This window comes from Podarcis melisellensis (assembly GCF_964234715.1).
Source record: "Podarcis melisellensis genome assembly, chromosome: 11".
Classification (NCBI taxonomy): Eukaryota; Metazoa; Chordata; class Lepidosauria; order Squamata; family Lacertidae; genus Podarcis; species Podarcis melisellensis.
In genome coordinates, this window is record NC_138543.1 from 11,587,746 (window position 1) to 11,600,997 (window position 13,252).

Sequence of the window (13,252 nt, forward strand, 5' to 3'; positions counted from 1 at the left end):
CAAAACGTTTTCCTCTCTTTAAATTCCCTTATGAATATATGGAATTTTGCTTGTTAGAAATTACTGTACGATGCAATAAGAATTTACGAATTCTCATGACTTAACAACACAGCATGCAGATGAGAGCAAGGCAGAGAATATAATTCCATGGAGATGAGAAAGGGAAACTGGAGCCAGACTGCTAGCGTAGCAAAGGCGCACGAAGGAACATGGGACGCTGTACTCAGCCCATTCTGGAAATGCCAGAGACTGAACCTGGAATGCATGCAAAAGAGAGCATAGTTCACAGAATTGCAGAGTTGGAAGGGACCGTGTGGGGTCACCTGGTCCAATGCTCTGTTACTTAACTACAGACCTTTCCTGTACGCAACCACTGAAAAAGGATCGGAGAAGATAGTACCTTGCACTGACTGAGAGTCACCATCACAGTGACCAGGGTAGGGAATGTGGTGTGCTCTCTTTGCACACAGTGGACGCGGGTGGCGCTGTGGTCTAAACCACTGAGCCTCTTGGGCTTGCCGATCGGAAGGTTGGTGGTCCGAATCCCTGTGACAGAGTGAGCTCCCATTGCTCTGACCCAGTTCCTGCCAATCCTAGCAGTTCAAAAGCACACCAGCTCAAGTTGTTAAACAGGTACCGCGGCGGCAGGAAGGTACATGGTGTTTTCGTGTGCTCTGGTTTCCATCACAGTGTCCCATTGTGCCAGAAGCTACTGTTAGGTCCATCATGAGACGTCTGCCAGCTTCCAACCACAGATACCAGCAGCCTTCAAGCAAGCAAACGTGCCTTATTATTGCTCCCTAGCATCCCACTGCCAGAGGATTGCCTCCTTCCATTCACCAGTTTGCCTCTTCCAAGTGGAAGAAACCTGGGCAGTGCTGAATGTCACATCCATTGCCAGGTGTGTTCTGCTGGAAACAGAAAAGGGCTTTCCCCTTGGCCTGCCTTTACATCCACTCAGTTGCCAAGTGCTTTTATGACATCACAAGAAACCCACAGCCAATGGCAACAGCTGGGGAGGCATCATCTTCATCGCTTTGAGCCTCACAATGGTGGGTGGAGCTATCAGTGATTGTGTGCTTCTTTATTCGGGACACAGGTGGAGCTGTGGTCTAAACCACCAAGCCTCTTGGGCTTCCCAATTGGAAGGTTGGAGGTTCGAATCCTAGCTCCTGCCAACCTAGCAGTTTGAAAGCACACCAGTGCAAGTAGATAAACAGGTACTGCTGCTGTGGGAAGGTAAATGGTGTTTCCGTGCTCTCTGGCTTCTGTCACAGTCCTCCGTGTGCCAGAAGCGGTTTAGCCACATGACCCGGAAAGCTGTCTGTGGACAAACAATGGCTCCCTCAGCCTGAAAGCGAGATGAGCGCCACAACCCCATAGCTGCCACCTTTCTGTTGCAACAAATGCTTACAAGACTACAAGCAGGACAGAACAGGGATGTTCATTCACTATTGTTTATCCCAACACCTGCTGTTCTGGTGTAGATGCTGCCTCTGTACGTTGATATTTCATTGAGTTAACATAACATAGCCATCGATAGATCCTATTTTCCATGAGCATGTCTTCTATTGTGTTTATTTGCTTAAGCCATCATATCTGGAGGCTGCTGCCCCCCCCAAAAAAAAAACTTGTGCAAATGAATCTCAGCTTTTATGAATTAAATGATACAGCACTTATTAATTTTTTGTCTGGAATGTACAGCAAATCAGCAGGCAGTTGCGCTTCTGCTCATCAGTAGTGCCTGTTCAATGTTTGATTCAGATGGGGACACATTTGGGGGCTGTTTTGAATTATGGTGCTGGAGGAGACTCTTGAGAGTCCCATGGACTGCAAGAAGATCAAAACTATCCATTTTGAAGGAAATCAGCCCTGAGTGCTCACTGGAAGGACAGATCCTGAAGCTGAGGCTCCAATACTTTGGCCACTTCATGAGAAGAGAAGACTCCCTGGAAAAGACCCTGATGTTGGGAAAGATGGAGGGCACAAGGAGAAGGGGACGACAGAGGACGAGATGGTTGGACAGTGTTCTCGAAGCTACCAACATGAGTCTGACCAAACTGCAGGAGGCAGTGGAAGACAAAAGTGCCTGGTGTGCTCTGGTCCATGGGGTCACGAAGAGTCGGACACGACTAAACAACTAAACAAAAACACACCTCTAATCGGTTACCAGTGACGACTGTGGGACTGTGGCAAGTATGTTTAAAAATCACACACATGTAAATGTTCCTGGCATCCTCTTAGCCTTATATTCTCTGCTACAAGAGCAAGTTACATGTAGAAGAGTCTTAATACCAAACACTGTATTTAATAAATCAAAGTTGTATCTTAAGGTATATTATTAGAAAAATCAATGCATACACCTCATACACAGAGAGATCACACCAAGTCAAAGCCAAAACAAGTTACAAACAATTTGGAGTAGCATTTATATAAGAATTTAAGTGGGACATCAGAAAGAGAGAAAAAAATGCTTTTGTACTTAAGAGACAATGAATTATGCTTTGAAAAGTTGTTTCAAGCTAACTTTTCCTGTTGAAATATTAGCTCATTGATTCATGTTACATCACTCACTATTTAATCATTGGATCCTGTCTGTTTTCTCTCTGTTATTGTGCTTATTTTGTCATAAAACTGCCCTTGAGATTTCCTGTATCAATTTTCTTAGGGAAACAAGACCGGATGTAAGTATTGTTTAATCTAGACAATCACTCATTTCGTGTATCTTCAGTTAAAAATGCTTTTTCTTTTTTGGCCCATTATCTTCAGCAGACTGACTTCAAAAATATAAATATCTACCGTATTTCTATAGAATGTGTGTGTATGTACACGGTCAATATTCATATTAAGGAATCAGGAACACTTTGATTACATGTTTTGAAGAAAACCCATCCACCTGCTATTTTTGCCATTCTTTACCGACTCGGAAAAGCCGCAAGAATGTTCTTCGTCTTGGCACCACACAGAATGGCACTTCTTTAACCTACAGAAAACGTAAACTGGCGATACTCTTTTTCTACGGACAAAGGTTTACAGTTCCTTTCTGACTGTGGCTTGTGAGCAACACAGCTACATATTTTGCCATGAGGTGAGGGGCTGGGGAGTCACTGTTTTTTCTCTGCCGGCTGATGGAGACAAAGTTCACTCCCGGAAGAAACAATCGGCAAATTGTTCTCCAGGTGGTGGTTGATGAGGTGGCTGATGCTGTCAAATATGCGGTCCTTTGTACGAACCTGAAAAATAGAGGGTGCAAGGAGAAAGTCTGTATATGTTCCACAGAAATGGCCCAACAAAAAAACCCCGGCCATCAACATATATAAATCTTTGTTATTAGAAGACCAATTTGATGTACAGGTACTGAGGGAAGATTGGAATAAAGAATTAGAGCTCTCCATTTCGACCACACAGTGGGAAACTTGTTTCAATTGCTCTAACAAGGGTTTCTCTGGATCTTAAATTGAGGCTCATACAACAAAAAAATAATAATATTTAGAATATACTGGACCCCATTATGATTGTTTTAAAAAGGGCTGTCTAGGGCATGGGTAGGCAAACTAAGGCCCGGGGGCCGGATATGGCCCAAGCACCTTCTAAATCCGGCCCACGGACGGTCCGGGAATTGGTGTGTTTTTACATGAGTAGAATGTGTCCTTTTATTTAAAATGCATCTCTGGGTTATTTGTGGGGCATAGGAATTCATTCATTTTTTGTTTCAAAATATAGTCCAGCCCCCCACAAGGTCTGAGGGACAGTGGACCGGCCCCCTGTTGAAAATGTTTGCTGACCCCTGGTCTAGGGTATCTAACGTGGAGATGCAATAGGGATAATGCTTCTCTAAACATATGTTTTTTCATTGTCCTATATTGAAAGATTTTTGGCAGAAGGTAACTGAAACCATCAACAGAACTATACCGAACAACCTTACATTACAGAGCAAAATATCCTCTTGAATTATATACCCAACACATAGAACCTTACAAAAGGAAAATATGAGTGGACTCTCCGTGCCCTGACCACAGCAAGAAGAATGATACTGATGAACTGGAAAAATAAAAATGCGGCTCCCTTCTACAATTGGATTGAAGGCTTATATAAAGTCACAGCATACGAACAACTTGCATATAAATGCAGACTTGCCATGGACAAATTCAATGATATTTGGAATCCATTCTTACAAATACTGTAATAGGTTAAGATCTGGTGAAGTACAATAACAACCTTGTAAAATATAGTTTTGGGTTCCCCCTCTCCCCTTTGTTTTCCCTCCTGCACGGGTTCTGTTTCTCTCTTGTTTGCATCTCACCATGTCTGGTGCACATATAATTATGTACTTTTTGAACTTTTAATAAAGATGTTTTTTTTATTTAAAAAAAGTTCCACAGAAATGGCAATTCTAAATAATGTGGGTTTGTAAAAAACTATTTCCCTTTTTGTTGTATTGTACTGATCTTGTTCCTTTGTTGTTTGCTGCCCTGAGCTCCTTTGGGAGGAAGGGTGGGATAGAAATACAATTAACTATTATTGATAATCATGTTGGCCTTTAAGCTAAGGACCAAACTAGCCAAATGAATTTTATCCGTTATCCTCAGTCCAATACACATACAAACCCAGTGAGCCACAAGGCCTGGCAGGAATTTCCTTGGTCTAAGCCCAATACGCTCTCCACTTCATTACAGTGGGGCAGCTGATATAAAACGCTATGTAAACAAAACAGTGTGCATTTTTATAAATCATTGGGTAGTGTGCTACTAAGTTTTAATCAGAAGAGACCCAGTGAAATCAGTGGGTCAAACTTTGCCATGTTCATTAACTTCAATGAGCCTAATCTGATTAAAATTAATTGAGCATCTATTATTATTATTATTATTATTATTATTATTATTATTAGGCAAATGATACTCTATTGGGGAATTTGTTGGGGGGGTTCATGCATTCTCTTTCTCTCATCACCTATTTAGTTTTCTCCCTACCCACAGAAGAGGCAGGTCTCTCTTGCCAGAGGTCTGTTCTGATCACTTACAGAGGGCTTTTGAAATCAGTCCAAATCACTTATAAATAAATGAGTAAACAAGCAATGGGGAGAGCAAAGTGGAATTTCCAACATCAGCACAGGAGTGTGTTTTGAGAACGTCAGAGATTTTAGAAGGTAGCTGCATCTTTCTCAACACTAAATTGGCAAAAGACTCACCAACTTTTTGACCCGTGAGACACAGACAGAAGCACACTTTTGAAATGAAATATCTTTTCTTGTTTGCATGAAGCGTTTGGCTTGCTACAAACACATCAGCAACCTCAGGCGAATTCTGGAAATAGTTCCAAAACTAATCTCCGACTGACCTCTAGCGTTAAGAGTGTGAGTTGCATTCATTGCTTGAGGGGAGGCTGTGAGCCAGCCAGCAAAATGTCTCTTGCATCTTATGAAAGTGTTGGCTGCACTGCAGTGGCTGTTCTGTTCAACTGTTACATACACCTTCCAGAAGATGTGACTAGGGGAAAAGCTGACAGGGGAGTTTCTGAATTTTGACAGAAAGAGATTAAATGTTGCTGAGCTCTGATGGAAATTGCAGGCTGGGATCCCAGGTGTTGAGGAATTGCAGATGGAGCTCTCCTCACACCCCTGTCATGTCATTCATAGATAAGCAGGTGATACTAAGAGACTGGGACACGGGTGGCGCTGTGGGTTAAACCACAGAGCCTAGGACTTGCCGATTGGAAGGTCGGTGGTTCGAATCCCCCGACGGGGTGAGCTCCTATAGCTCAGTCCCTGCTCCTGCCAACCTAGCAGTTCGAAAGCACATCAAAGTGCAAGTAGATAAATAGGTACTGCTCCGGCGGGAAGGTAAATGGAGTTTCCGTGCACTGCTCTGGTTCACCAGAAGCAGCTTAGTCATGCTGGCCACATGACCCGGAAGCTGTACGCCGGCTCCCTCGGCCAATAAAGCAAGATGAGCACCTCAACCCCAGAGTCAGTCACGACCTTTACCTTTTACTAAAAGACTATATACATCCAGCATTCAACCCTCAAAAGGAAATTGTTTCTGCACGGAGAAAGTTGGCTGTGTTAGGCTGTTGCAGCAGCAACAACAAAACACAGCAAAGAATCTTGAGGCATCTTAAAGACGTGCAAGAAATCATTGTTAGAGGATTACAGAGGGCAGTGGGAGTCTGAATGTTGTCTTTAGAGTCCACTCCAAGCCTCTGGTCTTATATCTGTAAAGTGGGCTTCTGCTGAATTGAAATTGAAATACTTTATTGTCACTTGCACAACTTGTATACAGCGAGATTACACAAGCACTCCCCACTCAGCTCTTGAACCGAGCCGTTCGTCCGGCGAGTCCCCATGTGCTGCGCTATACCATCAAACCTCAGAAATACACTTTTTCCGAAAGGTTTCCACAATTTTGGCCCCTAGCGTATTCTAGGGCAGGACAGTATATCCAAAACCAGTTTGAAGCCCATATTGTGATATTTGTTTCACAGGGTTTTTTTACCTGGCAATATAGCACAAATCATGATGTGCGTTAGGGCTGAGCAATATATCACCCAAAACCAGTTTCAGTCCATATCATGAAATTGGTTTCATAATTTTTTGACCTGGCAATATATTGCGAATTGTGGTGTGTGTGCTATGCAAACATCACAACGTGGGGAAAACTGTGAAGCCTGCCAATGCCTCTACATCGCTCCATCCTTATTTCAGACATTGTGATACACCGGTATATTGTGATTTTTAGCTGGGGATATATCACCAAATATTTGAAAACCAAATATCGCCCAGCCCCAATCTATTCCCTGTAATTGGGGGTCAAATGCTTACAGTTCCTTCGGGATCCACCAAGAGAAGGTGCTTGGCTTGTCCATTGTGTAACCCAGTCAGCACGTACGAGCCTGGATTGGAGGTGCTTTTCCTAACCAGGAAGTCTCCACATTTCTTTAAGAGCTGTTCGGCTTCTTTCCTGCTCATCTCCCCTTGATACCAGGGTTCTGTGCTCAGTTCTGCTGCCGCACCTTCTGCTCTGGACAGAAGTGGGCTGGTACATTCAACTGAGGTAGCCTTGTTCAAAATGGGCCCAGGGGTTTGGTTCTTGAGAGCATCTTCAAAAGGGCCTGTTAGTAAGGTGAGTAACAAATACAAATTAGTGGCATAAGTAGCAGGACAGCAATTCAGCGTAGTTCAGTGACTCGTTGCGTTTCCCTACAATAAAAGCACTGTCTTGACGAAAGATGTCCGGATATCTTGCAACAACCTGAAGGCTGGGAGGCTGAGGTCTCTTCCGTTGGATCTTAAATCCCCTTAACTTCCTCTGGATTATATACCTGAAGGAGCGTCTCCACCCCCATCATTCAACCTGGACACTGAGGTCCAGCTCCAAGGGCCTTCTGGTGGTTCCCTCGCTGAGAGAAGTGAGGTTATAGGGAACTAGGCAGAGGGCCTTCTCAGTAGTGGTGCCTCCCCTGTGGACCGCCCTCCCATCAGATGTCAAGGAAATAAACAACTATCTGACTTTTAGAAGACATCTGAAGGCAGCCCTGTTTAGGGAAGTTTTTGATGTTTTATGTTTTATTGTGTTTTTAATATTCTGTTGGGAGCCGCCCAGAGTGGCTGGGGAGGCCAGGCCAGATGGGTGGGGTATAAGTAATAAATCATCATCATCATATATTATAAGGGGGAGAAATTGTGCTCCCACTGATCAGTAAATTCAACTGAATAAATTAACAGAGCAAATGACAACTGTGCTAAACTAAGAATAGGGATCTCTCCTAAGTCCCTAGATTTTAGCGCAGCAAATACATACCTCAGTAGGCACCCCAGCAGGTATAGGATCAAAAGTTGCTGCTGTGGCAATTACAGTTTTCAAGAAAATTTCTGCCCATTCTGCTCAACAGCAACAGAAACTAAGAATGATCTCCATTTGGCTAATAGAGTTATGACAACAGGCTTCAATTTCTTTTGTCCGCCTGCCTGTTTTATAGCTTTGCTTTCTCCTGTCAGGCTTTTAAAGTGAGAAAGTTGCCATCTTTCAGATACGTGAAATGTAGCGTTTCAGTTCTTTCAACTATCATTACCCTCTGGTTTTTCTGGATCAATGTGCTGTCATTTTGTAGGGCACACAATTCTGTCTTTGTCACAGCAGGCAAAAAAGAAGACCTCAGCCCTTATTTGCATGGGCGGTGAGGGAGACCTTGAGGAACTCTCCTTCCTCACCGTCATCTCCAGGGACCCTGAGAAAGTGGACTGGCAGGAAGGAGCAAGGCAAGGAACTGTGTCTGGGACAGGTGGTAAAAGTGTAAAAGGAATTAAAGGAGAGACTATGGATGGCACATAGTCTGATACATATGTCTGGGATCTTGTATAGGGTTGTATAGGACGCAGGTGGTGCTGTGGTCTAAACCACTGAACCTCTTGGGCTTGCCGATCGGAAGGTCGGCGGTTCGAATCCCTGTGACAGAGTGAGCTCCCATTGCTCTATCCCAGTTCCTGCTAACCTAGCAGTTCAAAAGCACACCAGGGCAAGTAGTTAAACAGGTACCGCGGTGGCAGGAAGGTAAATAGCGTTTCTGTGTGCTCTGGTTTCCATCACGGTGTCCCATTGTGCCAGAAGCTAGTGTTAGGTCCATCATGAGACGTCCACCAGCTTCTAATCACAGATACCAGCAGCCTTCAAGCAAGCAAACCTGCCTTATTCTCACTCCCTAGCATCCCACTGCCAGAGGATTGCCTCCTTCCATTCACCAGTTTGCCTCCTCCAAGTGGAAGAAACCTGGGCAGTGCTGAATGTCACATCCATTCTGTTGTGCCAGAAGTGGTTTAGTCCTGCTGGCCACATGACCCAGAAAGCTGTTGGTGGGCAAACACTGGCTCCCTCGGCCTGAAAGCAAGATCAGAGCCGCAACCCCATAGTTGCCTTTGACTGGACTTAACCATCTAGGGGTCCTTTACCTTTTTTACCTTTCTATATAGGGTTGCCACATGTCCTGCCTAATACAACAGCTAAAGAAACACCCTTCCCTTACAGCTATTAACTGAATGATTGTTGCAAAATACTGAGTTCTGAGATGCAAGGAAAATTAAAAAAGAGGCTTTTAGAGAATTTTCAGGAGGAACTTACTCATGTCAAAAAGATCTTTTCCTGGGCTGCTGTCTTTGGTACTTTCTGTTGTTCCACTAAACAGGTTTTCAGCATCTGCCTGAAGAGCCTGAAGGATTTCCATATTTATGTGTTGCGTATTCACATAGGCCGGTACTTCTCCTGGTGGGGTTACATTAGATTTTCCTTCCGGCAGGCTGTAAATGTCCAAAGAGCCTGCAAAAATCAATGCAACCTTTTTTGTGTGTCCCAGTTTGCAGTAAGGCAATTTAAAAGAGCATCCTTTGGCCTCGGGCTGTTTCCACACAAGAGGTGCAATGGGATGGGTGCCTATGGCAGGATCAGGGCTTCTTGTACGTGTGGAAGATGTTCTTTTTGTCAAAATGATGGGTGGGTTCAGATGGATGATGGGCATAACGTGCTGCATTTAATGAAATATACTGAATTATTTCAGGAGTTAGAATGCTGTTTGAAAACACAAGTTATGGGGATAAAAGTACTTCTCATGGCTCAAACAAAGGGGATAAATTGCATCCTAGACATATTCTCAGGGGGTTGCAGAAATGGCTTATGTATCAGAAGAAAAGGAAGCCTCAAAGGTTTCCAATTACGGCCATCTTCTCTCTATATAATATATAGGGCTGGATTCAACCATGCGGTGGGAGTCGGTGCAAGGATTTCTGCTTCCACAATAAGGCTTCCCCCCCTCCTCCCACTGAGTGCCCCTGTGTCTCCCCCAAATCTACTCTGGGGGGTTATGAATACTCCCATGGGGCAAGAACCATCTCCTTTGTGCTATGATGAATTCCACCCAGAGTGTTTGTTGGCTTAGTTTTGCATTTGTCTCCACCTCCTTTTGCTCACCCATCTCCAACTTTCCCACCGCTGTATGGCAGAAGAAACATTTTTTTAAAAAGAAACAGCTATAGAATTGAAGTCCGTGACTAAAACAGGCTCAAAAGTATGCTGGAAATGTAAGGGGAAAGAAGGCACCTTTTATCATGTGGAGATGTAAGCAAATAAAAGGATTTTGGGAAATGATATAGAATGAATTGAAAAAATGTTTAAAATAACCTTTGCTAAAAAAAACCCTGAAGCCTTCCTTTTAGGAATTCTAGGTGCCAAAATCGCAAGGGAGCAGGAAAGACTATTTATGTATGTGACCACGGCTGCATGGATGTTATTGGCCCAGAGATGGAAAGAAGATAAAGTTCCTACCAGAGAAGAATAGCAGATGAAATTGATGGACTATGCCAAAATGGCAAAAATGGCCGGAAGAATCAGAAATCAGGAAGACCAAATTTTTAATAAGGAATGGGGAAAATTTATAACTGATCTTAAAGAGCATTGTAAACAGTTAAAATCATTAGTTGGATTGGAATATCACTTGTAGTTTAATGGTGAATTCTGGATACAATGGAGATGTAAAAGATTTGGATCATTATAAAAGATGCAGGAGGAAATGATTAATAGTAGGACCCACAAAGGGAACTCCAGGAGATTCCTTGGAATCTTGTTTTTTTATTATCTATGTTTGATATATGACTGTAAAATTTTAATCTGAAAAACCAAATAAATTAATTTTTTTATAAAAAAGAATTTAAGCCTATGACATGAAGTCTTCCACCAATCCACATTCTTCTGTTTGCCTCTAGAACTCATGCAGCAAAAGTGCAACCATTCGAAGCGCAACTTACCTTGCCTACTGGGTCGCTGTTGTTGATCTTCGCCAAATAGGTCCCTTACGTATTGGCTCTGGTAGTATGTTTGCTCTCTTCCCATTGCGGATGCAGACTAAGGTGGCAGTAAAAATAGTCTTCATGCAAACTCTACCTTTTAAAAACTGCAATGCATTTTCAGTGGGTCTTTTATATGATTGGTCCAGGTGCAATTCTACCCAAACCCAGTCTTTGTTCATTCATCATGTATGACACTATGACTGAGCATTCTTTTATGAATGAGTTTGCGTAGGAGGAGGGTGAGTGAAAGGATGACCTTCGGGGAAATTGCACTCCTTTCCTGTTTTATTAACCCCTGTAATTCTAAATGACAAAGTAGGTATATTACACCTATAAAAGGAACTCCTCCAGTTCAATCACCCTTTCCTGGAACAAACTTGACAGCCTAATGATTACCAATGAATTTTTACAAACAGAGACACAGAAAGGATGCTAGACCATTATTATAATCATACGATGGCTACGTGTAAAACTTTGTTTCCCAATGCAGGGCTCATCCAGTCTCCCTTTCATGCTGAATTTCTAGGCATAGGTCCCTTTTGCCCCTAGAAAGTGTGGGGCAAAAGGTCAGTGTGGGTGAACCCGCAATTAGGGACTTTAGGGATGCAAAGTCGAATACCAAGGAACAACGCCCACTTTGCCATCTTCCCACTTTGCCATCTTTTCAGTAAATGTATGGTGATTGTTCATTCAAAATTACATGAAGAATACAGAAAAGGACCGTGTATATGAAATCTAGTGCTATTCACTTATCTCACACAACTACATATGCATAGATATATATCACAATAAATTTAAGTAACTCAATGAATGTTGCTTCCATATGAATGAAAAGCAATGCAAATATTCACCATGGCAGTTTTGCCCAAAAGTCCAAGATTCCTGGCAGGGAAAGAAAATCACAACCCATCGCAGCATGAAAGTTTGAGGGAAGAGTTGCCCACAAATAAATTATCTGTGGGTTGTGTAGTTTAGACTTCAGTAAGCGTCTAAAAGAGTGGCGCTGTGGGTTAAACCACAGAGCCTAGGACTTGTCGATCAGAAGGTCGGCAGTTCAAATCCCCGCGACGGGGTGAGCTCCCGTTGCTCGATCCCTGCCAGTCCCTGTTCCTGCCAACCTAGCAGTTTGAAAGCACGTCAAAGTGCAAGTAGATAAATAGGTACCACTCCAGCGGGAAGGTAAACGGCATTTCCGTGCACTGCTCTGGTTCGCCAGAAGCGACTTAGTCATGCTGGCCACACGACTAAGGGAGCTGTACACCGGCTCCCTTGGCCAATAAAGCAAGATGAGCACTGCAACCCCGGAGTCAGTCACGACTGGACCTAATAGTCAGGGGTCCCTTTACCTTTAAGCGTCTAAAACAGCCTCTCTTGCATCAATCCCCCGAACTCAAGCTCATAGGAGTTTAAACAGTTTGGAGATTCAAGGGGGGGTAGCAAGAGACATTCGGCAGGCATTTCCTGTGTCAACTTTTAAGTGCTGGTGAAAACTTTTCTATTCCTCCAGGTCTATACAAGCAATTCAGAGTACATTCCCCACATTGGTCTATTGATGGTTGCTTTTAATTTCTTTTTGCTTTCAACTTCTTTTTAACGTTTTATTATGTTATTGTTTGGTTTTATGTTTTTGTATTGTCGTAGACCGCTGTGATATATTTTTATAAATGAATGAATCCACAGAGCTACCTTTGTGAAACCAGCAGTTACCATTGCTATTTCCCCCTCTCATCTAAACTAGACTGCAGTGCTACATGGTGTTCTATGCAGTTTGAAACCCAACATGATAGAGGGCAGGAGTAGCACACCACAAGCAATTTCTTTCCTACCTGTGGTGAGAGCACACATTCCATATATGAACGTATGCAGCATATCAGACATCCCCACATGGACATAATGTTTCACCACAGAGTAGAAGAAGAAGAAGAAGAAGAGTTTGGATTTGATATCCCGCTTTATCACTACCCGAAGGAGTCTCAAAGCGGCTAACATTCTCCTTTCCCTTCCTCCCCCACAACAAACACTCTATGAGGTGAGTGGGGCTGAGAGACTTCAAAGAAGTGTGACTGGCCCAAGGTCACCCAGCAGCTGCATGTGGAGGAGCGGAGACGCGAACCCGGTTCCCCAGATTATGAGTCTACCACTCTTAACCACTACACTACACTGGCTCTCAAGAGTACACTTATAAGATCCAATACATGTTGGACCAAATCACATCAATTTTATCTGAGATCTCAGTTGTGCTGCTCACGAATTCATCCTGCCGAAAGATTAAGTCCACGTGTGGATGTTCAGTGGCCTTGGAGATGGGACAGGCATTCCAGGTAGACATGAGGGGACAGTCTAATCTACTCTCCCACCAGACAAAGGAGAACAGTGGGGGTTGTTATTGACCAAACAGAACCAGGATCCCTTAAACACAAAGAG

General features: G+C 43.4%; 1 protein-coding gene across 3 annotated transcripts in view; it reads right to left on the bottom strand.

The window, feature by feature from the left end:
- Positions 1-3,009: 3,009 nt before the first annotated feature.
- The window catches only part of SHC3 (SHC adaptor protein 3), a 50,063-nt gene continuing 39,820 nt past the window's right edge, over positions 3,010-13,252 (bottom strand). For all 3 annotated transcript variants that reach the window (XM_081930600.1, XM_081930601.1, XM_081930599.1), the window contains 4 exons: positions 10,787-10,883; positions 9,111-9,305; positions 6,818-7,107; positions 3,010-3,233 (listed from right to left, as the gene is read on the bottom strand). In XM_081930600.1, the coding sequence (XP_081786726.1) occupies positions 3,105-3,233; positions 6,818-7,107; positions 9,111-9,305; positions 10,787-10,883 (711 nt within the window). In that variant the 3' untranslated portion in view covers positions 3,010-3,104. The remainder of the gene's footprint in view (positions 3,234-6,817; positions 7,108-9,110; positions 9,306-10,786; positions 10,884-13,252) is intronic.